General features: G+C 40.7%; 1 protein-coding gene across 2 annotated transcripts; it reads left to right on the top strand.

Annotated features, from left to right (window-relative positions):
* Positions 1 to 10,189: 10,189 nt before the first annotated feature.
* LOC107785540 (epoxide hydrolase 2-like) lies at positions 10,190 to 13,077 on the top strand. 2 transcript variants are annotated; one of them, XM_016606871.2, is made up of 4 exons: positions 10,190 to 10,518; positions 11,448 to 11,609; positions 11,854 to 12,089; positions 12,634 to 13,077. In XM_016606871.2, the coding sequence occupies exons 1-4, from the start codon at positions 10,231 to 10,233 to the stop codon at positions 12,884 to 12,886; spliced, it is 939 nt and encodes a 312-aa protein (XP_016462357.1). In that variant the 5' UTR covers positions 10,190 to 10,230; the 3' UTR covers positions 12,887 to 13,077. The 2 variants fall into 2 exon arrangements, with proteins under 2 accessions (XP_016462357.1, XP_016462364.1); XM_016606878.2 differs by lacking the exon at positions 11,448 to 11,609.
* Positions 13,078 to 26,323: the final 13,246 nt, after the last annotated feature.

The raw sequence follows: 26,323 nt of genomic DNA, 5'->3' as shown, positions 1-26,323 counted from the left end.
ATGAGTCTACTTTCTAACTCATTAAACATTTTGTCAATACGATATCAGAGTAGAGATATATGGGTATTTTTGCGAGACTGCGCAGACTGTCACCTACTTGCTTAAACGAGAATCCAAAAATAGGCCAGCTCATGTCGTCCAAAGAGGACTTTTTAAAGTCCTATCTCCTTCATATATTAGACCAATAATAGGTCATAATAACTAGACATAATCTTTTCAAAAATCCTCCCAAACGTTTCCCACAAACCCCAATTGATTTTCTCTCCCTTTCAAGTTCTAATTAGAGGTAAAAACTTAGAGTTTGAAGAACCAAGATAGGAGATGAGTTATCCAACAAATAAGGTAAGTTTACTTCTATCTTTCATCCATTTTTTTATGCTTTAAATGCATAGTAAGTCGTTCTATATTTGTAAAAACTCACGGGACGATGATCAAAAGCCATGAGTTCGAGTTATTCACTTGTAGCGGACTGTTTTGTGTTGCTGTTGGGATGCATGTTTTACTACTGTTTTGTGGAGTTTTGGTGGAGGAAGGGTGTGGAGAAACACAATATAAATGCAGGGTGGTGGGCTGGTCATTCGTCGTAACATTTTCGGGTTGTTTGACACTATTACGGTGGTCATTTTGTGTATGAAAAGATTGGCGTTTGTTGGGCTATTTTGTAGTATTTTGTGGTGTATATAAGGTTTGAAAATAATGTATATATGTTGTTATTGTTATTTTTTGGTGTTGTTGGTATTATCTTGAATTTGGAGGAAGTAAGGATTATAGCCGAGCAGTTAAACATACCGAGCCTTATATGGTCGAATATTTTACTTACTATATTGAAGGAGTTGAGTCAGTATAAACAGGTAAGTATATGTCCAGATCATCTTTGACTCCCAGTTACTTTTATTTATTATATTATCGGTTCAGGTTCAACTTTTAGTTATGTTATTGCCTTACATACTCGGTACATTATTTCGTACTGACGTCCCTTTTCAGGGGACGCTGCATTTCATGCGTGCAGGTTAAGATAGACAGACGGGTAGACCTCCTTAGTAGGTGTTTCCAGAGTTCAGCCTGATCGGTAAGCTCCACGTCTTTCAGAGTTATCGGGTCTAGGTTTTCGTGTACACCTTTTGCATGTATTTATGTATGTAAATATGTTATGGGTAGGTTGGGACCCTGTTCTAATCACAATACATCCTTCAGTAGAGGCTTGTAGACATATCCTATCAGCTAGTGCAGTATGTTGGGCTTGTAGGCCTTGTATGTATATTTTGTTGGTTTGTCAACTATAGCAGTCATGACGGCCTTGTCGTCCCAACTTTATATTGATGTTTAGTCAGCGCTAGTTTCCATTCAGTTTTATATTTTGCTTCGCAAAGTGTCTTGCAATGTGGACCCATGGCCAAATTATGACATTATATGTTAAGAGTCCCTTAGTCGCAAGTTGGTACGCTAGGTTAGTTGAGGCACCGGGTGCCGGTCTCGCCCCCAGGTTCGGGGAGTGACATAACAATATAAATTGAGCCTTACTGGGTGCCCATGGAAGGGGCCCAATGATGTCCATCCCCTATTTCATGAACGGCCAGGGTAACAAGACCGAATGTAGTAGCTCCCCGGGTTGATGAATCAAGAGCATGCCTTTGACATATGTCACATTTTCGTACGAACTCCTTCACATCCGTTTCCATGTCGATCCAATAGTAGTCGGCTCTGATTATTTTCTGAACTAATGGTTCGGCGCCCGAATGATTTCCGCAGGTGCCTTTGTGGATTTCCCTCATAACATACTTGGTGTCTCCGGGTCCTAGACATATTGCGAGTGGGCCATCGAATGTTCTCCGGAATAATGTACCATCTTCAGACAGGCTGAACCAGGCCGCCTTCGTATGCAGAGTCATCGATTCCTTAGGGTCCGAAGGCAGTTTTTCGGTCTTCAGATATTCTATATATTTGTTTCTCCAGTCCCAAGTTAGGCTTGTTAAGTTTATCTCAGCGTGACCTTCTACTACTGATCTTATGAGTTGTACGACCAACCCCAGTTGAACTCATCGTCATCGACCGATGATCCCAAGTTAGCAAGTGCATCGGCCTCGCATTTTTTATCCTGAGGCATATGTTGTAGAGTCCACTCCTTGAACCGATGTAACATTACCTGCAGTTTATCCAGGTATCTTTGCATTTGTTCCTCTCTAACTTCGAACATCCCATTAACTTGGTTCACTACAAGGAGGGAGTCGCACTTAGCTTCGACCACATCTGCCCCCAAGCTTTTGGCCAGTTCGATACCAGTAATCATGGCCTCATACTCGACCTCATTGTTAGTTAATTTTACAATCGTAATAGATTGCCTAACTACATTACCTGTGGGTAGTTTCAATACAATTCCAAGTCCGGACCCCTTTGCGTTCGAGGCGTCGTCCGTAAAGAGGGTAAAGATTCCTGAAGAAGTCCTCAAGCTTAACAACTCTTTCTCGATCTCGGATATTAGTCCCAACATAAAGTCGGCTACAAAGTCTGTCTAAATTTGATGTTTAATGGCGGTCCGAGGCTGATATTCGATATCGTACCCGCTAATCTCTACGGCACATTTGGCCAACCGTCCCGAGAGTTCGGTTTTATGCATTACATTCCTTAATGGGTAAGTGGTTATGACACATATGGGGTGACATTGAAAGTACGATTTCAGCTTTAAAGGCGCTTAGCAAAGCGAGCGCCAATTTTTCTAGGTGAGGGTATCTAGTTTCGGCCTCACCTAAAGTCATGCTAACATAGTAAATTGGAAATTGCCTACCTTTCTCTTCCCGGACTAGGACTCCGCTTACCGCTATCTGTGATGCTGCCAATTACAGGTATAGTTATACGTCTGTCTTCGGTGTGTGAAGTAACGGTGGGCTAGATAGATATCGCTTGAGCTTCTCCAAGGCTTGTTGGCAATCCGGGGTCCATGAGAAGTTAATCTTTTTCTTCAACAGTGAGAAGAACCGGTGACTTTTATCAGAGGACCTTTAAATAAATCATCCTAAGGCGGCTATGCGTCCGTCTAACCTTTGTACGACCTTCACATTTTCCACAACAGTGATATCTTCATTGGCCTTGATCTTATCGGGGTTGATCTCGATTCCCCGGTTGGATACCATGAATCCGAGGAATTTACCGGACCCGACTCCGAATGCACATTTCTCCGGGTTCAGCTTCATATTGTATTTTTTCAATATGCTGAAGGTTTCCTGCAAATGTTTCAAATGATCCTCTACTCGCAAGGGACTTAACCAACATATCGTCAATGTAAACCTCCATTGACTTTCCTATTTGTTCTTCGAAAAACCGATTTACTAGGCGTTGTTAAGTGGCACCAGCGTTTTTTAGTCCGAACGGCATCACGTTATAGCAGTAGGTGCCGTACTTTGTGATGAAGGAAGTTTTTTCCTGATCACCCAGGTCCATCCGAATTTGGTTGTACCCGGAATAAGCGTCGAGAAAACTGAGGATCTCGTGGACGGTCGTTGCATCGATCATGCGATCGATGTTAGGCAAAGGGAAAGAGTCCTTGGGACATGCTTTATTCAAGTCTTTATAGTCCACACACATTCTTAATTTGTTCCCCTTTTTGGGGAATATTACTACGTTTGCTAACCAGTCCGGGTATTTAACCTCCCGGATGGACCCTATTTTAAGGAGTTTAGATACCTCGTCCTTGATGAAAGCATGTTTGACCTCGAACTGGGGTCTCCTCTTCTGCTTGACCGGGTGGAACTTCGTGTCTAGGCTTAGCTTGTGAATGGTTATATCTGGTGGTATCCCTATCATATCAAGGTGGGACCAAGCAAAACAATCTTCGTTAACTATAAGAAATTAAATGAGTTTTTTCCTAAGCTCGGGATTCAACCCCGTGCCCACGTATACCTTTCGATCAGGCAAGTGTTTGATCAGTATGACATGCTCCAGTTTCTCGACCGTTGATTTGGTAGCGTCGAAATCGTCGGGAGCTATGAAAGACATGGGAACCCCGTAGTCGTCGTCCTCGCCCATCTCTTGCTTCTTCGGTTGGGACGGAGTAGGTGTCAGTAGTTGCTATTTGGTTTCTCCCTTGGTGACCCGACCCAACTCTTTCGATGTCTAATGTGTGGATATCGGGACCACCTCGTCAATCGCGAATATCTCTTTTGCAGTCGGTTGTTCTCCATAAATTATTTTTATTCCTTCCGGCGTCAGGAACTTCAACACCTGGTGCAGAGTCGAGGGTACCGCCCTCATGTTGTGAATCCATGGTCTCCCAAACAAAGCATTGTACCTCATATCCCCTTCGATCATATAGAACTTTGTTTCCTGAACGGTCCCGGCGGTGTTCACCGATAATGTTATCTCCCATTTGGTGGGCTCACATTCCATGTTGAACCCATTTAGGACTCGGACCGCAGGCATGATTTGATCTTTTAGGCCAAGTTGTTCCACGACCCTCGATCTGATGATGCTGGCCGAGCTACCTGGATCAATTAACACACGTTTAACTCGAGATTTATTTATAAGTACTAATATTAGTTCATCGTTAAGGGGCTACACGATCCCCTCAGCGTCTTCGTCATTGAAGGACAAGGTTCCCTTCGACACATAATCCCGAGTCTGTTTTCCCTTGTGATGGATACTTTGGTGCACTTCAGCATCGGCCCCTGGGGAATGTCAACCCCACCAATGATCATGTTAATGACGTGCTGAGGTTCCTCGTGCTCGATCTGTTTACTAGAATATCTGTTCCTGGAGTGGTTCTTGGCTCGATCGCTCAGGAACTCTCGGAGGTGTCCGTTGTTGAATAGCCGGGCTACCTCCTCTCTTAATTGTCGGCAATCTTCTGTTCTATGGCCGTGAGTGCCATGATATTTGCATATCAGGTTAGGATCCCTTTGGGCTAGATCAGACTGTAGAGGTCGAGGCTATTTGGTGTCTTTGATGCGTTTAATGGCAGATACGATGGTGGTGGCATTGACATTAAGGTTGTACTCCGATATCCTTGGCGCCTCCTTATGCCCGATGGGCCTGTCGAAACTATTTTTGCTCATGAGTTCCCGATTGCTTTGACCCCGATCACTCCTTCTTTCACTTTTCATGGGGTTTCGCCCAGATCTGCTACCTTTTTGGTCTCCATTGTATGGCTGATATCGATCCCCGTTTGACCTTGGTTCACGATCAATGTCTCTCCTTACTCTGTCGACAGCTTTGAAGGGTAAAGGAACCCAGAAGGGGCCCCGAGTTGATCGTCTTCGACCCTGAGTTTTGATTGATACCGATTATGTATGTCGGCCCAAGTGACAGCTGAGTACTACACCGAATTTTGTTTTAACTGCTGCGAAGCCAACGAGGTTCAAGTATTGAGTCCTTGGGTGAAGGCCCGAACGGCCCAATCGTCCACGACCGGAGGCAAGTCCATCCGTTCCATTTGAAACTGGGACACGAATTCCCTGAGCATCTCATTATCCCTCTGCTTCACTTTGAAAAGGTCTGACGTCCTAGTCTCGACCTTGATAGCCCTGGCATGCGCTTTTATGAAGGAATTTGCAAGCATAGAAAATGAGTCAATAGAATTGGGGGGTAGGTTGTGATACCATATCATAGCTCCTTTGGACAGAGTTTCCCCGAACTTTTTCAGTAGGACAGACTCGATCTCATCATCCTCCAAGTAGTTCTCATTGATGGCGCATGTGTAGTAAGTCACATGCTTATTTGGGTTGGTCGTTCTATTGTACTTAGGAATCTCGGGCATGCGGAACTTCTTTGGGATCCGCTTTGGGGTTGCGCTCGGAGGAAAAGGTTTTTGAACAAACTTCTAGGAATCCAGGTCCTTTAGTATCAGAGGTGCTGCTAGGATTTGGTCGACCTTGAAGTTGTAGGTTTTCACCTTTTTGTCATTGGCTTTAATTTTCTTCGCCCCTGATTCTATCCGTTTTGTAAATTCCTCGAACATCTTTATGATCTCGAGGTTGATCCTCGATTCATTTTCATTTGGACTCTCTATGATCGGTTTATTTCTGCGGGTGACTTTCCGGGATGGATCGGGCTCAATCTTGTTCGGCGCTCAGCTTTGGTTCTACAACTGGGTTATCGCTGCCTGTTGAGCCTGTAACATTTCAAAGATTACCCACAAATTGATCCCATCGTTTTCACCGTTATGCGTATTCTAGGCAATCGGTCGGACTTCCCTATACACGTTGTTCTTAGGATCGGTAGGCAAATTTGTGTTGATGGCCACAAGTGACATGGCGTCGATAGGGTCCACGACCGGAACTAAGTCAAGATCGACTGGGGGCATCTCGTTACTGGGTGCTACATTATTGTTCTCGTCATGGTGGCTGGACTCGGTGTCCATGTTTAGAGGGACAGACGGGGGGTTTGATATTTCGATTTTTAACCTGGAATCAAAGACACTTCAAAGAACAAGTGTAAAATAGGGTGTGTTACGGGAATTTGTATCAAATTACCGCTATTATCCTTAGCCCCACGGTGGGTGCCAAACTATTTACCCTCAAAGTCGGATAGCAATTTAATTTATAAGTGGTTTTAAGGATATGCGGATTAACTTGATACAAAGCGATAAATTAAGTTACTATAGAATAAATAAAGATAAAATAAATTCAAACCACACGAGTTGAATAATTTCAGCCTTAGTGAAATAACCACTCTCGAGTCGGGCTCGCCACGACCGGTAAATTATTGAAAAAGAACAAGAGCTAAAGACAGAGAAAATAATAATATATTGCTTTTGAATGCGTGTTACAATGTGTTTCATGAATTATTAGACCCCCTTTATATAGTAGGGGAGTCCTATTTTAGGTACAACTCTATAAAAGGTAAAAAAAATTCTGATTCACTGATTGTTGGTTCCTTATCGATACGTGCCGAGATCCCGCCGTAATATTCGGCCGGTCACAGATATTTCGGCCTTCTGTTGGCTATGCTGGATTGTCTGACAATATTCTTTGAAGTCGTTCGAGGCTAGGACCTATTCAGGGACCATGACCTCGATATTCTCGAAAGCAGGCGTCATGCCCCTAGGTTCTGGCCCGGTGGGACTTTAGCTCGATTTCGGTCCCTTGTTGCCATGTCTCGAGCCTGGCTTATTTTGTCGGAAGGTAGGATGCACCATGAGCTCGATTCCACCCGTATACAACTTTTTCTATAAATTCACTCCTGAACCTTACGCCCAAGCCTTTTAAAACACTGATATTAACCGTATAAATCGTCTAGGTTTTCTTCCCTACGTTCTCCTCAATATTCTTCCTTAAATTACTTATAAAATTCCATATGAATTTCTTTTTGGTAAGTTACCTACTTATGATCATTTACTATTTTGGGGTGTTCTTGTTATTCTAATAATTTAGGTGACTATTGCAAATATAGATTAAGTTCACGTCTTAAACACTGTAATTTTCGTGATTATGCATTAATTTACAAAGGTTTTAGGTGTTTTGATCCCTCAAATAACAAAGTCATTGTAAACTTTTTTTCCTTATTCTTATCTCACCACAAAATTTACTAACTTTATCGTCGCATCTCTCTTCAAGTTTCTTAACAAATTCGGGACACGTTTATCCATACTATTTTTTTTTCGAAAGTCATCTTCAACATATTGCTTGGTTAATTATACATTTCACTGAATTTCAAAAAAAAAAAATTGGAGATGAGTTTCAAATTTTAAAAAGTATTTTTTTGTCTCTTTTTCTAGCATAACAATATTTTTCTCTATAAAATTATAATATTTTTTCAAGTGATATGCATGTTCAAATATAATTTTAATTTTCAAATACTTTTTTCAACTTAACTTCAAAAAATAATATTTTTTAATTATATATTTTTTATGTCCAAACGCCTACTAAATTTCTCTTTGCCTACGCGAGCTTGCATCCTTCATTCCTCACGGCAGCCACCACTTCATTCAAATTCTTCCTTAATTATTTCTATCTTCTAATTCCAATTCTTTTTGTGATCGTAATAATTCTTCTCATATCCAACTCAACTACCATGCACCAAATTTAATTCAAACTCGTCAATTCTAGCAACCAAATTCAGACTAATACTTGCGTCAGATGTTTGTCCTGATTTTCTTACCATATATAGTTTTCCTATCTTTTGAAGGAAATGACAACATATTTATCATAATTAATTTTTTTTTTAGGAAAAAGAAATTATAATTCTTTCATATTTTGCTAGTCTCTTTTCTTGGAGGAAAAAATTTGGACTTCTATAAATTGAGGATCGTTCTTTTTCATTCAGCAATATCCATAATGTAACCATAAGGCGTTTGAGAGTCTTGTTTAGGGGGAGAATTTTGGGACAAGTGTTAGTCTGTCACTTGTGTTTGTCTCTTCGTGAGCTTGTTTTCTCGATATTTTGTATTCTCTTTTATATAGTGGATTGTTTATTTCCGCCCGTGGACGTAGGCCAATTGACCGAACCACGTTAAATGTTTGTGTCTCTTTTGGTATATTTCTCTTATGTTGTCTGATTTATCGTCGTTCAAGTGTTGCTTTACTAGTTTCCTCATGACACCTAATTATTTCGGTCCTAACAATGCACCTATATGATCTTCCTCATCTTTAGCCAACCACTAACCAACTTCCTTTTCTAATAAGATCTAACTTTAGAAACGGAGCTAGGATTTCATTTTATGGGTTCTGGATTTTGGAACCACGACTTCAAATCATGTTAATGACTGAGTTCTAGATTTAATGTTTTATACATATTTCATGAATTCAAAACACCAAATATATTGTTCGAGCGAAAAGCTATTGGATTCGACCGAATCCGTAGGTCGGCTTGTGCCTCCGCCCCTGTCTAACTTCACACTCCTTTGCCAACATTATAGTTAGAGTTCGGTATTTGTATTTGTATCATATAAATATTTCTCATCTCAAAATTCATTGCCAACTACGTTTACCTCACATTTTCCTTTCCATAAAAACCCAATTCGAGGTACGTTTCCAAGCCCGCAAAATCCTCTTATAATCCATCTTCACGGATCTTCTTTACTCCAATTCCAAGTTAGCTTATTGTCCTTAGATTTATCATATGGTTACTCGCAAGCAAACTGAATTTTGAGATGAAAGATAAAGGTAAGCTAGAAGTATGAAGGGGCGGGTTCAAGATTTTGTTTTGGACTATAATTTTTTATTGCCAAATTTTGAAAAAAGATATTTTTTATATTAAATAATTTTTTAATATAAATATAAGATTTGAGCCAAAACTGTTGGAACTAAAGCTGGTATACTACCGAATCTAATAGATAATGTTTTTGGTAACAACTGTAAATATTACCATTAATTAACAAAAACAACACACCTAAAATCTAATAGGTAGTTGAGTTGGATAAAAAAGAATTATTAGGATCATGATAAGAATGGGAATTAAAAGATAGAGATAATTAAGGAAGGATTTGAATGAAGTGGTGGCTGTCGTGAGGAATGAAGAATGCAAAAACTTTTAAGCAAAGAGAAATCTAATTTGTTAAAAAACTTGAAGAGAAAAACACAATGTTTAGAAAGTGGCTCCCTATTTGTAGTAAAGCTAATAATAATATCGTACGTAATTGGCTCCCTTAGAAATAGAAGTATCACATCCTTTAGAATGTCACAAAAGGAAAATTAATACTCAATTCAATTTATACGAACATATTTGACTGAGCACAAAATTTAAGGAAAAAAAATACTTTTAAATTTTTGGTGTAAAATGAGACACGCATATTTTTTTGTAGATATAAATAATAGCATAAAAGTAAATTGTTTCCAAATACGAAAATGGATTATTATTTTTTTTAACTGACTAAAAAATTAAATAAATACATGAAACGTAACTCTTCTTATTATAGTCAGATTATTAATAAAAATTGTCTTGCCCGTAAGGGTTGACGAAATTGGTTGGGTAAGTATTTTCCACATGAAAAATCTAAAATAAATTTCCCTCACCAACAATCTCATTAGTAAAAACTCGTTGCATCGAGTTTGCCTAGTGAGATTTATATTTTATTTGGTTTGCGAGCTATTTAACCGCGAACAGATTACGCAGTCCGCGAGTTTCATGGGAATTTTCCAAAAATAAAAATAAAAGATGTATTCTTACCAAACAAGTATGCCACGTGGCAAGCCATGATGTAATGTCCGATAATATTTAAGGAAAGCAATAGCCATCTTTCTCTTACACACAGACACACACACTAGTAAAGAAAATTGTTTCACTTTAAAAGTTAAAAAAAGAATGGAAGAAATAAAGCATAAGTTCATAGAAGTAAATGGACTGAAACTTCACGTAGCTGAAATTGGAAGTGAATCTTCTCAAGCTGTTGTATTCTTACATGGATTTCCTGAAATATGGTATTCTTGGAGATACCAAATGATAGCTATGGCTAAAGCTGGTTTTAGAGCCATTGCTTTTGATTACAGAGGTTATGGTTTGTCTGAACAGCCAACAGAACCAGAAAAAACAACATTCTTGGATTTTGACAATGACCTCCTTGGACTCCTCAATGCTCTCAGCATTCCAAAGGTACCATCTTTTTTCTGATATTTGAACCCTTTTAAAAGAGGCCGAGTAAGAATTTTAACTTTATGGATTCTGGATTTTAGAACTACGACTTCAAATACTTATAACTGAGTTCTAAATTTATTATTTGTAAATATTTAATGATTTCTTTTAATATAACTACATTGTTTGAGCAAAAGTTACTGGGTTCGGTCGAACCTGTACTCAGGCTTCTAGGCTCTAGCTCCGCCCCTGCCTTTTCAAAGGTTAAAAATGATGCAAGATGATGGAATTTAGAGGTATTTGGTAGTGCTTTAAGAGATCTATTATAATATGTTAGTTATCATTTTTTGTCAGGTATATTTTAAAGATTTTAAGTTCCATGAGTTGAGGGTAAAATGAACGTTTTAAAATTAAATTGTTATAAAATATAGAAAGATGTGTCAGGTTACCAATTAATGCATATCTTATAGATTTTAAGTTCTATGTGATGACAGTATATATCGAATTGGTTGAATATTTGTGGTGAGATATCTTAGCCACAAACGAACTTACTTTCTTCAGCTTCCTATAGAGCATATTTGTGTCCTTTTTAAAGGTGAGTAATTAAGTGACAAATTTTCAAGGTCAGTTAAAACTACACTGTGAATGTGTGTTCACCTAGAACTGAAATCTTTCATGGTAGTTCCAATACAAAATTTCAGTTAGCACTAACCAAGATAGAGAACTGGGAGTGCTTTTTATATTTATTTTGTATAATGTTGATCTGAGATGAGTTTTAATGGCGCAATATGGTTAGTTAGGATACATATATGAGATTGAGGCGTAGTAGTTGTTGTACTTAACCAATATTGGCAGGAATAATACCTTGTAAAGTACATTACTCAGCTCTCATACTCTCTTTCTCCCTCTCTTTTATCCTCACTAATGTGTATGCTCGCGCGTTTATGTAGGCTTTTCTCGTTGGTAAAGATTTTGCTGCATTTGTTATTTCCTTATTTGCCGTTCTGCACGAGGAGAGGGTCTCTGGATTTGTTACCATCGGGGTGCCATTTATGCTCCCAGGTCCATCCGACTACGGCCTTCCAGAAGGTTTCTATATCACAAGATGGATGGTATGGTTTAATTTCCTCTATGATCGGAACAGGAGCCTAGGAGTAACGTTAAAGTTGTCTCCTGTTCGAGCTATGGAAGCAGCTACTAATGCTTGTATTAAGGTAGACTGTCTACATCATATCTCTTGGGGTGCGGCCCTTCCCCGAACCATACGTGAATGTGGGATACCTTGTACAATGGGCTACATAAAAGTAAAATTGTAGCTGGCCTCAATATCAATTCGAGATTCTTTTTTTTCCGCAGGAGCCTGGGCGAGCTGAAGCTGATTTCAGTCGATTTGATGCCAAAACAGTTGTAAGGAAAATCTACATACTCTTCTCTAGAAGTGAAATACCAATAGCTAATGAAAATCAGGAAATCTTGGATTTGGTGGAACCAGGCACTCCTCTGCCTTATTGGTTCAGTGAAAAAGATCTGGCAATATATGGAGCTAAGTACGAAAAATCTGGATTTCAGACTGCTTTGCAGGTTCCTTACAGGTAACAAAATGCTTGTATTCCTAATGACTTGGCAGGATCTACGGTCAGTGAGTTCAGAATGTGTGTTCTTCATTATAAATATTCAATTTAAATTTTTTTCGTGTATGTATACATCGTTCAACCGAAAGCAATGGGTTAAGCAGAACCCGCTCTAAATTGAAACTGGCATGCCTCAATAATAACTGGATCCGCGAAACTGACAATATTATTGTTTTATATGCAAGCTGTTCTCGCAGCTTTATTACAACATGTTTCTTATTCGTAGATTTCTAGTACTACCTGATGTTTTTTCGCTTTGACTTTTATTATCTTGTTGTTGTTACTGCTTGTTGCTACTCCTTCTTTTATCATCTTTTCTTGAGTCGAGAGTCTATCAGAAACAGTCTTCTATTTTCTCAAGATAGTGGTAAGGTTTGTGTACACACTACCCTTCCCAAACCTCACTTGTGAGATTACACCCGACTTGTTATTGTTGTTGTTTTCGCAGCTTTAACTAGGTTGAACTTTCTTATTTTGATTTAGTTTAAACTTCTGTTGGCTATAGGGCAATGGCCGAACAACTGAATGTAACAGCACGAACAGTTCAAGTTCCTGCAATGCTGATCATGGGTGAGAAGGATTACGTCCTCAAATTTCCAGGAATCGAAGACTATATCAGGAGCGAAGAACTGAAAAGTTTGGTACCAAAGTTGGAAATAATCTTTATGCCTGAAGGAACTCATTTTGTTCAAGAACAAATGCCAGCTGAGGTTAATCAACTTCTCCTCAGCTTCCTCCTTCACAACAAGAGTACTTAATCAGTTAAACTATGATCTTCTGAAATGCATTTTAAGCACTATTTAATATCATAGTTCTGTTATCAATGTGATAAGTGTGTTATATATCTGCACTTTTAGCAGTATATATATCTGTGTGTAATATAATTATCCTAAAATTTATGTAATTTAGATTTCTGGTACACGAAGGTTGAAGTGTAATGAATGGTTTGGTTACGTTGCAAAATCTTGAAAATGATTAATTATAGCAGTGATATATATATATATATTGTGCTTTGAACGGCAATTCGGTGTACGAAACATCCAGCGTTTTCACAGAATCCAGGAAAGGGCTGCATCTCAAGGGGGTGCGATGTAGGCAACATACCCTAATACAACATCGGTGGCTGATTTCAAAGCTTGAACATTGTGCTTTTAATTAGAGAAAATAAATAGAGGAGTATCGAGAATATAGAGAAGAATTTGGAAGGTAAGAAAATGATGGAAGGGGGACTAATTAGATATGAAGCCCTTGTGGATAAGAAGAGAGAGGAAAGGAGAGGTGAAAATAAGGAGAAAGAAACAGAAAACCATATGAGAGAAAAATTGAATAGAATGTGAAATAGTGTCAATAATGACAGATTATATAAGAAGCTGAAATAAGCACATGAAAAATATAATATTATTAATATTCTAAGGATATATACGTTAGCACTATCTTTCTACAGTGGTTTGAATATTTTCATTCTTCTTCTTCTTGCTTCTTTTCCTTTCCCGTTTTATGTAGTTGTATTGGTAAAATATGTGGCAAGCATTTTAAAGTCAACTCCGAGTCAAGGTTCGGATCCAGACGGTCACAAACGTCTGGAAAAACACTTTTTCGTATGGCGATCAAAATCGAACCGAAATTGAAAATCGAAAAACAAATCCCAAAAGTGATTTAGTGGCTTATTGGTATTGGGTTAACGGTTTAACGGATGGGGAAGAGACTAGGGGTGTTCAAAATCAAAGCGAAACCGAAAACCGAATCGAAACCGAAGCTTAATGGTTTATTGGTATCGGGTTAACGGTTTAACGGACGGGGAACAGATTGAAATTTTTTTATTAACGACTTATCGGTTTGGGGGCGGATTATTCAATTTTCTTAACGGATAATCCATTAACCCGTTAAGAATATATATATAATGAGTCCAATAATGGAATATAGAATTGATCAAATTTTGCTAAATAGGAGTATAGGAATATATTCAATTTAACTGGAAGTAGAAGTTCCACACTTTCACTTCCAGTACTGCCACTGTATTACTCTATTAGACATTTAGACTTTAGAAACCCTAACATCTAAAATTCTTAATTTCCCTTAGAAACCTAGCGGTCAGCCCTCTCGCCTCTCCGTCTCGCCTCTCCCTCTCGCCGACTCGCCGTCTCGCCTCTGTTTATGTCCTCACAAAGTGATCAGTCATCTTCCTTCCCTATGATAATTCTTCTCAAATTTCATACAATATACTACTAGTATTTAGGCAGAATAGTATCTGATTCCTTTTCTTTGACCCAATATACTGCAAAAGAAATTGAAAAAGCAAGATAGTGCCTTGCAGGTACAAGGGTGGCCTTTCAGTTTAGAGCTCTGTAAATTTGTTTGACAGGGGAATTAATTAAGTTTCTTGCAAGTGATTTCAAGTTTCTTCCTCTGTTATTGAAGGGATCACCGGAAAAATGAAAATCTGAGCCTTAATGCATTATGCATGTGAAAGGATGTTGTAACCGCGATTTGCTTTATACTTATACTGTCTCTATGATTTGCTTTATGACTACTTTGGACAGTGCTTAGTTAAAGCCACTCAAATACTTTATTTCCTTCTTGAGGTTCAGTCACATGTTACTCTCTAGTTTTATGCTAATTAACATTTTGGTGTATTCTCACTTAAGACACAAAACTAATGTGATTTTACTGTGATTATCTTCTTAGATCATTCACAAGGTTCTACACCCTTCGTTAACAGTTATATCATTTAGATTGCAGTTGATTAGTCTGCTTGTTCATTCGATTTGTCTGTGTAACATTATACTTCGTTAACTAGAACATTCACAAGGTTCTACACAACTTTTATGAACTGTGATTCTGTCATTCTGTGAACAAGACCAACAAACTAGCTATCTGAACTGTAACATTATGCTTGGTATTTCCAGTAGCCCTTTTATTTAATTTTAGTTCGGTCCATAATAAAAGTAGTCCGTCCAAACAGGTTTTTAATTATCGGGTGGCCCGATAACCGCCCGATAATAGCTAAACCGATACCAATCCGCCCGATATCTTATCGGGTGGCTAGTGGATTAATACATAAGCCGAACCGTTAAGAGTAATAACCGCCCAATAAGCAGCACTACTTTTCTCGAACCAACAAACACCAGAATATTCGGAATTCTCAATTAACCACGTCCTGCAGTTATGCCTAAACTAGCGTAACGGACGAAATTTGCACTTACTGTAGATAACATATGCAACGTGTGGAAGAGATATTAGGGACGATTACGATTAGGTTATTTTATAAATACCATTTTTTCAACAATTGTATCATAATCTAATTCTCATTCTTACTCCCACACTCGATAATAAAATTATAGTAGATTCATTGTGCTCATTGTTATTATTTCTCACAGATTTCATCAATAAATAAGAATCTCTGCCTCTTGTTATTTATGTTTTTCATTCAATTGTTCAGCTTGTCCACTTTGTTACGTTATTTTTATAATATTTATATCAATAAAGTTCAATTACATTGGTAGATCATACTTTTGAGTTTATCATTATGGGTTGAAATTATTTTTCTTTACTCCTGTCTAACTTTTAACTTCATATTACTTGTTTCAAAGAAGATTTAGACATTATTATTACTTTTTAGGATTCAAAAGTTTTATCAAAACACTCTCCCATTTGTTGATATTATTGTTTACCCGAAAAATCGGATATAGTTGAATTTATAAGTAGTTCTAAGGATATGTGATATAGCTTGACATAAATCGTACATAAAAGCGGAAATGTTTAGATTCTTGGCTATAGAAACGGGATATAAATTATGCTGAGTAAAACAAGCTCAAGAGATTTATTCTTCAATAAATAGAAGTAGTCTTTTCTTACAATGTGTGAACCCCATTTATGCTTACAAGGATTCCCCCATTTATAGTAGAATGATCTTACTTTATTTATAATAAAAAATATATAGTGGAGAACCCATGATGAATTGTCTCTTCCTCGATTCCCGCCAAGATTCTCTCCCCTAGTGCGGTAGTAACGGCTCCTGTCTGCGAGCTCGATACTGGCTCGATCTCGGTATTGGGTCGAGCCCTCGGCCTTGGTTCGAGTTCGACATTCAGGGTGAGTGTCAATCGGTCTGTGCATCTCCGACAACCTTCACGTTGCCTTGCGGTTCAATTTGGTCATGGGCTTGATAATGATACCGAGCCGATTCCTCGATCGGTCTTGGAGCTCGAGGCTTGTTTGTACTATCCTCGGAACTCGTCTCGAGCTCTCACTTCGATCGCTTACCATTCGAACTCGATCAAACGTACGGAGGCCGAAATCTATTCCGACCGTATACAGATAGTCCCCTCGTTTCTCAGGAAGAATGTGGTGAGAAGCGATATGATTTTCGACGGCTCGATCGGATTATAAGCTGACGTTTTCACTGGGCTCGATCATAACATACGTGATAGTTGTCCCATCGATTTAGTCTTTCAAGGTATTTAATGCACGTCAGACGGTGGTCGGTCACTGTTGATACTGAACCGCCACGGTATAAACCTATAAATAACCCTTCCATTTATCATTTACCATTTTTACATCTTCAATCTCCCAAATTCTCTTACTCTTTCTGCCTCTATTTCGCCGCTTGTAGAGCCACCTTCATCAGCGTTTGACACCATCAACCTTTCATCTTCCTTTGCTTTTCTTTCTCTTACATCAATGGCAAAAACTTCAAAAACCTTACCTCAGAAGGAGAAAGCTTCTTCTTCACAGCTGTCCGGCGACAAGGCGCCGGTGGAGCCCCCCTCCCCCCCACGAGTATGTTCCTGACCCGTGTACTCTGAAGATCGATTTTAAGGTTGAAAATCCTTCGTCGATTCCGGGTCGATGTGAGCATGTGTCGATGTACATGTGCTCGATAACATAGGGCCATCTCGAGGCTGTGAGGAAAGACTGCAACTGGGGCCCGAGGTTGTGTTGCAAATTCCCTCTCCTGAAGAGAGCGTCATCACTTATGTGGAGGGGTTTTTAAGTGTTTATACTTACCCCTTCATGTTGGGTTCCGTCGACCCAGTGATCATTGATTTTTGCAAAAGATATCAGGTCACCCTCGGTCAAATTCATCCTTCTCTATGGCGCATAGTAACCTTACTTCGCTTCTTCTCCAACAAGGCCGGGTGGGCTGGATTTCACCTTAAATCACCTCATACGATTGTATTGGCCTCAAATCTTTTGAAGAGTAATCAAGCTTCATCGTCGGGCATCGAAAGCTTTAATGTCGAGCATCGATGAAGACAAGGATCGGGGTTGGATAGGCCATTTATATTCGGGTGAGGACCCGTGACCTCATTCCAGAAAAGAAGATGTCGTTCCCCGAGGAATGGAATTTTGACCGTAAGTGGTTTTCATAAGGCGTTGCTTTTCGTATCTTTCTCTTATTCTATCTGATAGCTTTCTCCGATATACAGCTGCCCTTTGGATGCCACAAGCGGTACCCGACCTCGAGGATTGGGTTCGGAAGTTAGCCTCGACTTCCTCTTATGCCGAACGCGTTTGGTGTGATTTGGCAAAAGGTAGATGGGAGGCCAAGAATCATGGTAAGGGTCACTTCTCATGTTCTTCGAAATGTTTTTTATGCTCCATTTGTTACCGATTTCCTTTCATGCAGGTGTAACCAAAGATGCCATTTTGAGGCCTTCGAGTGGTGAGGAAGGAACCAAGTCCCTGGTCCCAGAACCGGGGAAAGATAAGAAGCGAAAAGATGTCTCTCGGCCAGAGGACCCCAAGCCCAAAACTCGAAGGGTGAGGAGGAAGGCAATCGCTCTTTCGACGGACTCGGTCCAACGACTGAGAGAAGAAGAAGAAGAAGAAGAAGAAGAAGATGATGATTCTCCGGCTTTGGTGATCCGATCTGCGAAAGCTATCGAGGTCGCCAGATCTTCTGAGTCGATGATGGCTATACCGCTCGGGGTCGGTTCCGATACCCCGAGTCTCGATCAGAGCGTCCCGAGCGATTCGCTTGGGACTATGATAGTAGGTCATTTGCCTTCTCTTCCGACCTTTTCTGTGGAGGCGTTAAAGGAAGCTCGAGAATTGAAGACCCCCGATATGGGCGGAGGCTCTAGTGTAGGGGACCCTTTTCGGGATTGCTTTACTGGAGTCGATGATGCCTCTAATATTAGTGACACTTCTCTTCTCCTAGAAGAGGCCCAATGTTTCATTTCTCGGGTAATGATTTTACTATGCTTGGTTTTTTCGTTCTTTTCTAAACTTGACTTGTGTTTTTTCCCTACTGTACAGGCCATTAGCAGGTTTTGAGTCGACCTCAGTCAGTGTGAGGTCGAGCTTCAGAAGGTCTCGGGGGAGAGAGATGCTATGTGGCTTCTTTGCAGCCAAAAGGACGAGGTTACAAAGGACCTCCAAGCAGATTTGGTTAAGGCTCGTGAAGAAGAGGCCGAACTAGATAAGCAAGTGAGCCTCGTTCTGTTAGAGTATGGGTTTGACCCAACTGTGAAAGACAACCCTTCGTTATCTCAGCTGCAGCAAAAGATTGAAAAGATCGAGTTGCTTCGGAAAGAAGTCGATCAAATCAAGGCCGAATGTGACCGGTGGAAGGAGACTATCGACCGCCTGGCTGCAAAAAAGAAACCATCTTGGCCAAATTATTATCGGCCGATGTTCAGCTTCGAAGCGTCAAGAAAAAATGTTCGGCTCAAGCCAAGAGGATCGAGGAGCTTGAAACAAGGCTTGTTGAGGCCAAGGCGGAGGTTGAGTCGTCAAAAATCATGGCGGACAAGTCCATTGCTGTGTATCAGGCCGATGCCGAGACTGCTCAAATGGAGGCAAGAGAGGCAGCGGATACTGCCGACACTTGAGCACATTAGGTTGCCGAACTTGCTAAGCGTCGGTCTCGGAGGGAGACCCTCGATGAGATACACGCTCTAGGTTTCGACCTTGCTGAAGAGATAAAAAGGGCTAAAGAACTCGAAGCTGATGCTGAAGCCTTGACTTCTGATGGCGATGATGATCATGATGTGATGGTAGCAAGAGCGGGTCCGAAGATGGGGTGGAGCCCGGTAGAGAAGAGACCGCTCTCGATGATAACCCAGAATCTTAGCCCTTAGCTTATTCTATGTTGCATTTATTTATGTAAACCATCTTTGTATATCTATACAAATATCTTTTTCTTTTATTGACTTGCTTCGTGAAGATTTCATTCATGCCTTGCGGATGTTTTCATGAGGATTTAGGTGATTTCATCGAATTCGGCCTTCGTAGCCTTTATGGCCGAGTGAGTATTTGCTCGAGCTCGAAATAAAAGTAGCCCACATGCTTAGTGGTCGAGTGGGCGCTTGCCCGAACTCGAAAAATAAAAGTAGCCCACAGGCTCAGTAGTTGAGTGAACGTTTCGAACTCGAAGTAAGATAGCCCTTAGGCTTTAATAATTGAGTGAGTGATTGTTTCGAACTCGAACTCAAGGTATATTAGCCCGTAGACTTTTATGATCGAGTGAGTGATTGCTCGGACTCGAAGTAAAATAGCCCTTAGGTTTTAATAATTGAGTAAGTGATTGTTTTCGAACTCGAACTCAAAATATCTTAGCCCCTAGGCTTTTTACGACCAAGTGAGTGATTGTTTTCGAACTCGAACTCAAAATATCTTAGCCCGTAGGCTTTTTATGACCGAGTGAGTGATTGTTCGAACTCGAAGTAAGATAGCCCTTAGGCTTTAATAATTGAGTGAGTGATTGTTTTTGAACTCGAACTCAAAAATATCTTACCCCGTAGGCTTTTTATGACCAAGTGAGTGATTGCTCGAACTCGAAGTAAGATAGCCCTTAAGCTTTAATAATTGAGTGAGTGATTGTTTCGAACTTGAACTCAGAATATCTTAGCCCGTAGGCCTTTATGATCGAGTGAGTGATTGCACGAACTCGAAGTAAGATAGCCCTTAGGCTTTAATGATTGAGTGAGTGATTGTTTTCGAACTCTAACTCAAAATATCTTAGCCCGTAGGCTTTTTATGACCGAGTGAGTGATTGCTCGAACTCGAAGTAAGATAGCCCTTAGGCTTTAATAGTTGAGTGAGTGATTGTTTTCGAACTCGAACTCAAAATATCTTAGCACGTAGGCTTTTTATGACCGAGTGAGTGATTGTTTTCGAACTCGAACTCAAAATATCTTAGCACCTAGGCTTTTTATGACCGAGTGAGTGATTGTTTTCGAACTCGAACTCAAAATATCTTAGCCCGTAGGCTTTTTATGACCGAGTGAGTGATTGCTCGAACTCGAAGTAAGATAGCCCTTAGGATTTAATAATTGAGTGAGTGATTGTTTTGAACTAGAACTTAGAATAACTTAGCCCGTAGGCCTTTATGATCGAGTGTATCAAAAATCCCTTTGATGGTGGTTGGCCTTTAAGCCTGTTTGAATCATGAAGCAGGAAAATCTTTTCAAAGTGTGAGATGTCTGAAAAAGAAGTTCTCTTTTATAGGTCATTACACATGTGTTTGTATCTTGTGCCAAAGTTCGAGCAAAACTATGTGGGCATGGTTCGTTTTGACTATTTGGCCCTTACACTTTTCTCTATCGAGACCCCGTTCGACATGAATTTGATATGGAGCAACTTTCTTGTGCCGAACTTGATTTATTTGCTTGGTATCCCCCAGTATTCGAGGTTGATTATGAAGGAGCCTCGGATACTATTGATTAGTCCCCGGGTAAGCACATAGTTGTTGTCTCGTTAAAAACCTTGCCGGAAAAACACATTTGGGATAAAAGCCGAACTTAAGGAAAAAAGAGTACAACGCGTGCTTTGAAACCAGAGGTCTTGATGTTTTTCGTCGAATTCCTGCAATGAGTTAGTGTCGAATATACGTATATAGACGATGGAGAAGAGAAAATAATACCTTAACAGTAATATCGTTTGAGAAGCGATATGTTCCAATTGTTTGGTAATGGTTTTCCATCCATTGCTCCAAGTTTATAAGACCCTTTTCCCGACTATATCGAGGACTTGATAGGGTCCTTCCCAATTTGGGCCGAGCTTCCCTTCATTAGGATCTCGAGTGTTGATGGTGACCTTCCTTAGGACCAAGTCCCCGACCTTGAAATGGCGGAGGTTAGTTCTTCTGTTGTAGTACTTTTCAATTCGTTGTTTTTGTGCAGCCATTCGAACCAGTGCCGCTTCTCATTTTTCATCTAATAATTCGAGGCTAGTATTCATTGCCTCGTAGTTCGATTCTTCCGATGTATGTCAGAACCTTGCGCTTGGTTCCCCGACTTCGACCGGAATTAGAACTTCGGAGTCATACACTAAGAAAAATGGGGTCGCTCATGTACTAGATTTAGATGTTATCCGATATGCCCAAAGGACTTCGGGCAAAATTTCTGTCCACTTTCCTTTGGCTTCGTTCAATCTTTTCTTTATGTTTTGGATGATAATATTGTTCGTTGATTCGGTCTGTCCGTTCCCGCTAAGATGATATGGTGTAGACAATATTCTTTTTATTTTATGGTCTTCGAGGAATTTTATCACTTTACCGCCGATAAACTGTCTACCATTGTCACATGTTATTTCTGCTGGTATCCCAAATCGACACACAATGTGGTCCCAGATGAAATCTATAACTTTTTTTTCTCTCACTTTTTTCGAACGCCTGTGCTTCAACCCATTTAGAGAAATAGTCAGTCATAAACAAAATGAATTTAGCTTTACCCGGTGCCGATGGTAGAGGGCCGACGGTATTCATTCCCCATTTCATGAATGGCCATGGAGAAATGACCAAATGAAGCTGCTCTCCGGGTTGATAGATCATCGGTGCAAACCTTTGACATTTATCACATTTTCGAACGAACTCCTTAGTGTCCTTCTCCATGCTATCCCAGTAGTACCCTGCTCTGATGATTTTGCAAATTAATGGTCCGGCGCCGGAGTGGTTTCCACAAGTGCCTTCATGGACCTCTCGTAAAACATAATCGGTGTCTCATGGTCCCAAACATACTGCCAGTGGTCCGTCGAATGTCCTTATGTATAATGTTCCATTTTTAACCAGCGTGAATCGAGCAGCCTTGGTTCGTAGAACCCTCGATTCTTTATGGTTCGATGGGAGTTTTCTGTTCTTTAAATATTCAATATACTTATTCCTCCAATCCCAGGTTAGGCTCGTGGAATTTATTTCGGCATGTCCATCCTCGACTACAGATCTCGAGAGTTGAACGACAGTCCCCGAGTTGATCTTATCTTCCTCGACCGACGACCCCAAATTTGCGAGTGCGTCGGCCTCACAGTTTTGTTCTCGAGGTACATGTTGTAGGGTTCATTCTTTGAAACGGTGTAGAGTTACCTGTAATTTGTCCAAATACCTTTGTATCCTATCTTCTCGAACCTCGAAAGTTTTGTTTACTTGGTTCACCACTAGTAAAGAGTCACATTTGGCTTCAATGACTTCTGCTCCCAAGCTTTTAGCTAGCTCGAGACCTGCAATCATGGCCTCATACTCGGCCTCATTGTTAGTTAACCTAGTGGTTTTGATGAATTGTCTAATAATGCCACTTGTGGGAGGTTTCAGTACGATGCCAAGCTCGGACCCCTTCACATTTGAAGCACCATCTGTGTAGAGGGTCCAAACCCCCTACGACGTACCCGATTTTAACAAGAGTTCCTTTTCAACTTCGGGTACGAGGGTTGGCGTGAAATCGGCCACGAAGTCCGCTAAAATTTGGGACTTGATGGTCGTACGAGGTTGATATTCGATATCGTACCCACTGAGTTCGATGGCCCATTTGGCCAATCGACCCGATAGTTCGGGTTTGTGCAAAATATTGCGAAGTGGGTAAGTGGTTAAAATGCATATGGGGTGACATTGAAAGTATGGTCTTAGCTTTCTAGAGGCGCTTATTAGTGCAAGTGCTAATTTCTCTAAGTGAGGATATCTAGTCTCTGCTTCCCCTAAGGTCTGACTTATATAATAAACAGGAAACTGTGTACCTTGATCTTCTCGAATTAGGATGCCACTTAGCGCGATTTCCGATACCGCCAAGTATAAGTACAACTTCTCATCTGTCCTCGGAGTGTGAAGTATTGGTGGGCTCGATAGGTACCGCTTCAATTGTTTTAGTGCATGTTGGCATTCCGGGGTCCAGGCAAAATCGTTCTTCCTTTTGAGTAGAGAGAAGAATTTGTGGCTTCGATCTAATGACCGTGAAATGAATCGGCCTAAGGAAGCTATCCACCCAATAAGCCTTTGCACTGCTTTCACGTTATCCACTACGGTGATGTCTTCGATGGCCTTAATTTTGTCAGGGTTGATCTCAATTCCCCGATTCGATACCATGAAACCAAGGAACTTGCCCGATCCAACCCCGAAAGCACATTTCTCGGGGTTGAGCTTAATGTTGTATTTCCTTAAGATCTTGAACGTTTCCTGCAAATGAGTCAAATGGTCCTCTGCGCGTAGGGACTTAACTAGCATGTCATCAATGTAAACTTCCATTGACTTACCTATTTGTTCTTCGAACATTTTATTCGCTAGGCGTTGGTAAGTAGCTCCTGTGTGTTTTAGCCCGAATGGCATTACATTATAGCAATAGGTTCCGTACTTGGTGATAAATGAAGTCTTTTCCTGGTCCTCCGGGTTCATTCGAATTTGATTGTACCCGGAGTAGGCGTCGAGAAAAGTAAGGATCTCGTGACTGGCTGTGGCATCGATCATGCGATCGATGCTTGGCATTGGAATAGAATCTTTGGGGCATGCTTTGTTTAGATCTTTATAATCTACATACATTCTAAGTTTGTTCCCCTTCTTAGGGACTACAACTACGTTGGCTAACCACTCGGGATATTTTACTTCCCGAATTGACCCTATTTTGAGAAGTTTAGTTACCTCATCCTTTACAAATGTGTGTTTTACCTCGGATTGAGGTCTTCTTTTTTTGCTTCACCGATTTGAACCTAGGGTCCAAGCTCAGCTGGTGCGTTGTTATCGACGGTGGGATCCCTGCCATGTCTAAATGGGACCAAGCAAAATAGTCTATGTTATCGATAAGAAATTGAATAAGTTTTTTCCTAAGTTCGGGGGTCAATCCCGTTCCCAGGTATACCTTTCTCTCGGGTAGATATTCGATTAATATAACCTGCTTCAGTTCTTCGATCGTAGATTTGTTGGCTTCGGAGTCGTCGGGGATGATAAAAGCTCGAGGTGTCAGAAACTTTTCCTCGTCATCCCTCTATTTCCTTTTCCACCGGTTCGGTCGAGACTGGTGGTTGTGATTGCTATTTGGTTTCTCATCTATCTTTAGTGCTCGATCTTTCTGAGGCCGATAGCGTTGGTATCGGTGTTACCTTATCGACCGCAAATATTTCCTTCGCAACATATTTCTCCCCGTATACTATTTTCACATCGTCCGACGTAGGGAATTTCATTACTTGGTGGAGGGTCGAAGGCACTGCCTTCATATTGTGGATCCAAGGCTTTCCGAGTAGGGCATTGCACCTCATATCCCCTTCGATCACGTGGAATTTGGTATTTTGGATGGTTCCAGCTACATTCACTGGTAGAGTAATCTCCCATTTAGTTGTTTCATTGGCCATATTGAAACCGTTCAAGACCCGAGCTGCGGGCATGACTTGATGCTGCAAACCGAGGTGCTCTACTACCCAAGATCGGATGATATTCGCAGAGCTACCTGGATCCACTAAAACACGCTTAACTTGAGTTTTATTTAATAGGATAGAAATTACCAGAGCGTCATTGTGAGGTTGAGATATGCTCTCGGATTCTTCAATTCCGAATGACAAAGTGCCATCGGGTACATAACCTCGAGTTCGTTTTTCCCGTATGGCCGGTATCTTGCCGTACTTGAGCACGGGTCCTTGTCGAGTATCGACCCCACCGATGATCATATGAATGATATGCAGAGGTTCTTCTTGTTTATCCTTTTTGCTGGCGTCCCTTTCTCTGAAGTGATGCTTGGCTCGATCACTGAGGAACTCTCGAAGGTGGCCCTCATCGAATAGACGGGCTACCTCTTCTCTTAATTGTCTGCAATCCTCGGTCCTGTGGCCATGCGTACCATGATACTTGCACATCAAATTCGGGTTCCCTTGGGAAGGGTCAGTTTGCATGGGTCTGGGCCACCTAGTATCTTTGATTCTTCCGATCGCCGATACAATGCCCGATGCGTCGACTCTGAAATTGTACTTCGATAGCCGAGGTGCCTCTATAGGATTGCCATATTTATCGAAGCCACTCTTGCTCATAAGCCCCCGAGAATTTTGTCCTCGATCACTCCTTCGATTGTTCCGAGCGAAATTGCGCGCTGAGCCGTTATTCATTCGATCTGCGACGTACGGTTGATATCGGTCTCTGTTCGACCCTCGCTCTCTGTCGATATCCCGATGGTTTTTAATAGATGTCCTATTCTGATGTATGGATCCGGAAGGAGCTTCCAACTGGTCGTCTTCGACCCTGATTTTTGACTGATATGGGTTATGTACATCCGCCCAAGTTATTGCTGGATACTCGATCAAATTTTACTTCAGCCGACGTGATGCTATTGAACTTTGCTCGTTCAACCCTTGGGTGAAAGCTTGGATGGCCCAGTCGTCTAAGACCAATGGCAATTTCATGCGTTCCATTTGAAATCGGGACACGAACTCCCTCAGCATTTCATTACCCCTTTGCTTTACTTTGAAGATGTCTGATTTCCTTGTTGCAACCTTTATGGCACCATCATCTTCCTTTACAAATGAATCCGCTAACATGGCAAAAGAATCGATGGAATTTGGTGGCAAATTATGATACCAAATCATCGCTCCCTTCGAGAGAGTCTCTCCGAAGTTTTTCAATAACACGGATTCGATCTCGTCGTCTTCCAAATCGTTACCCTTGATGGCACACATGTAAGACGTGACATGTTCGTTGGGATCGGTCGTACCATTATATTTAAAAATTTCGGGCATACAAAATTTTTTGGGGATTGGTTTTGGGGCTGTACTTGAGGGAAAAGGCTTTTGGATGAATTTCATCGAATCAAGCCCTTTTATCATTGGTGGAGCTCTCGGGATCTGATCGACCCTGGAATTATATGTTTCTATTTTTTTATCGTTAGCTTCGACTCGTTTTGTGAGTTCCTCGAGCAATTTAGTAATTTCGGGAGTAGTCCCCGATTCTTGCTCGTTTGACTTCACTATGGCTTGCTCCGTTCTTTGGGTGATTTCTCGAAGCGGATCGG

The sequence above is a fragment of the Nicotiana tabacum genome, chromosome 14, assembly GCF_000715075.1.
Source record: "Nicotiana tabacum cultivar K326 chromosome 14, ASM71507v2, whole genome shotgun sequence".
Classification (NCBI taxonomy): Eukaryota; Viridiplantae; Streptophyta; class Magnoliopsida; order Solanales; family Solanaceae; genus Nicotiana; species Nicotiana tabacum.
The sequence above is the reverse complement of the archived record's forward strand: the minus strand, read 5'-3'. Positions and strand labels throughout refer to the sequence as shown.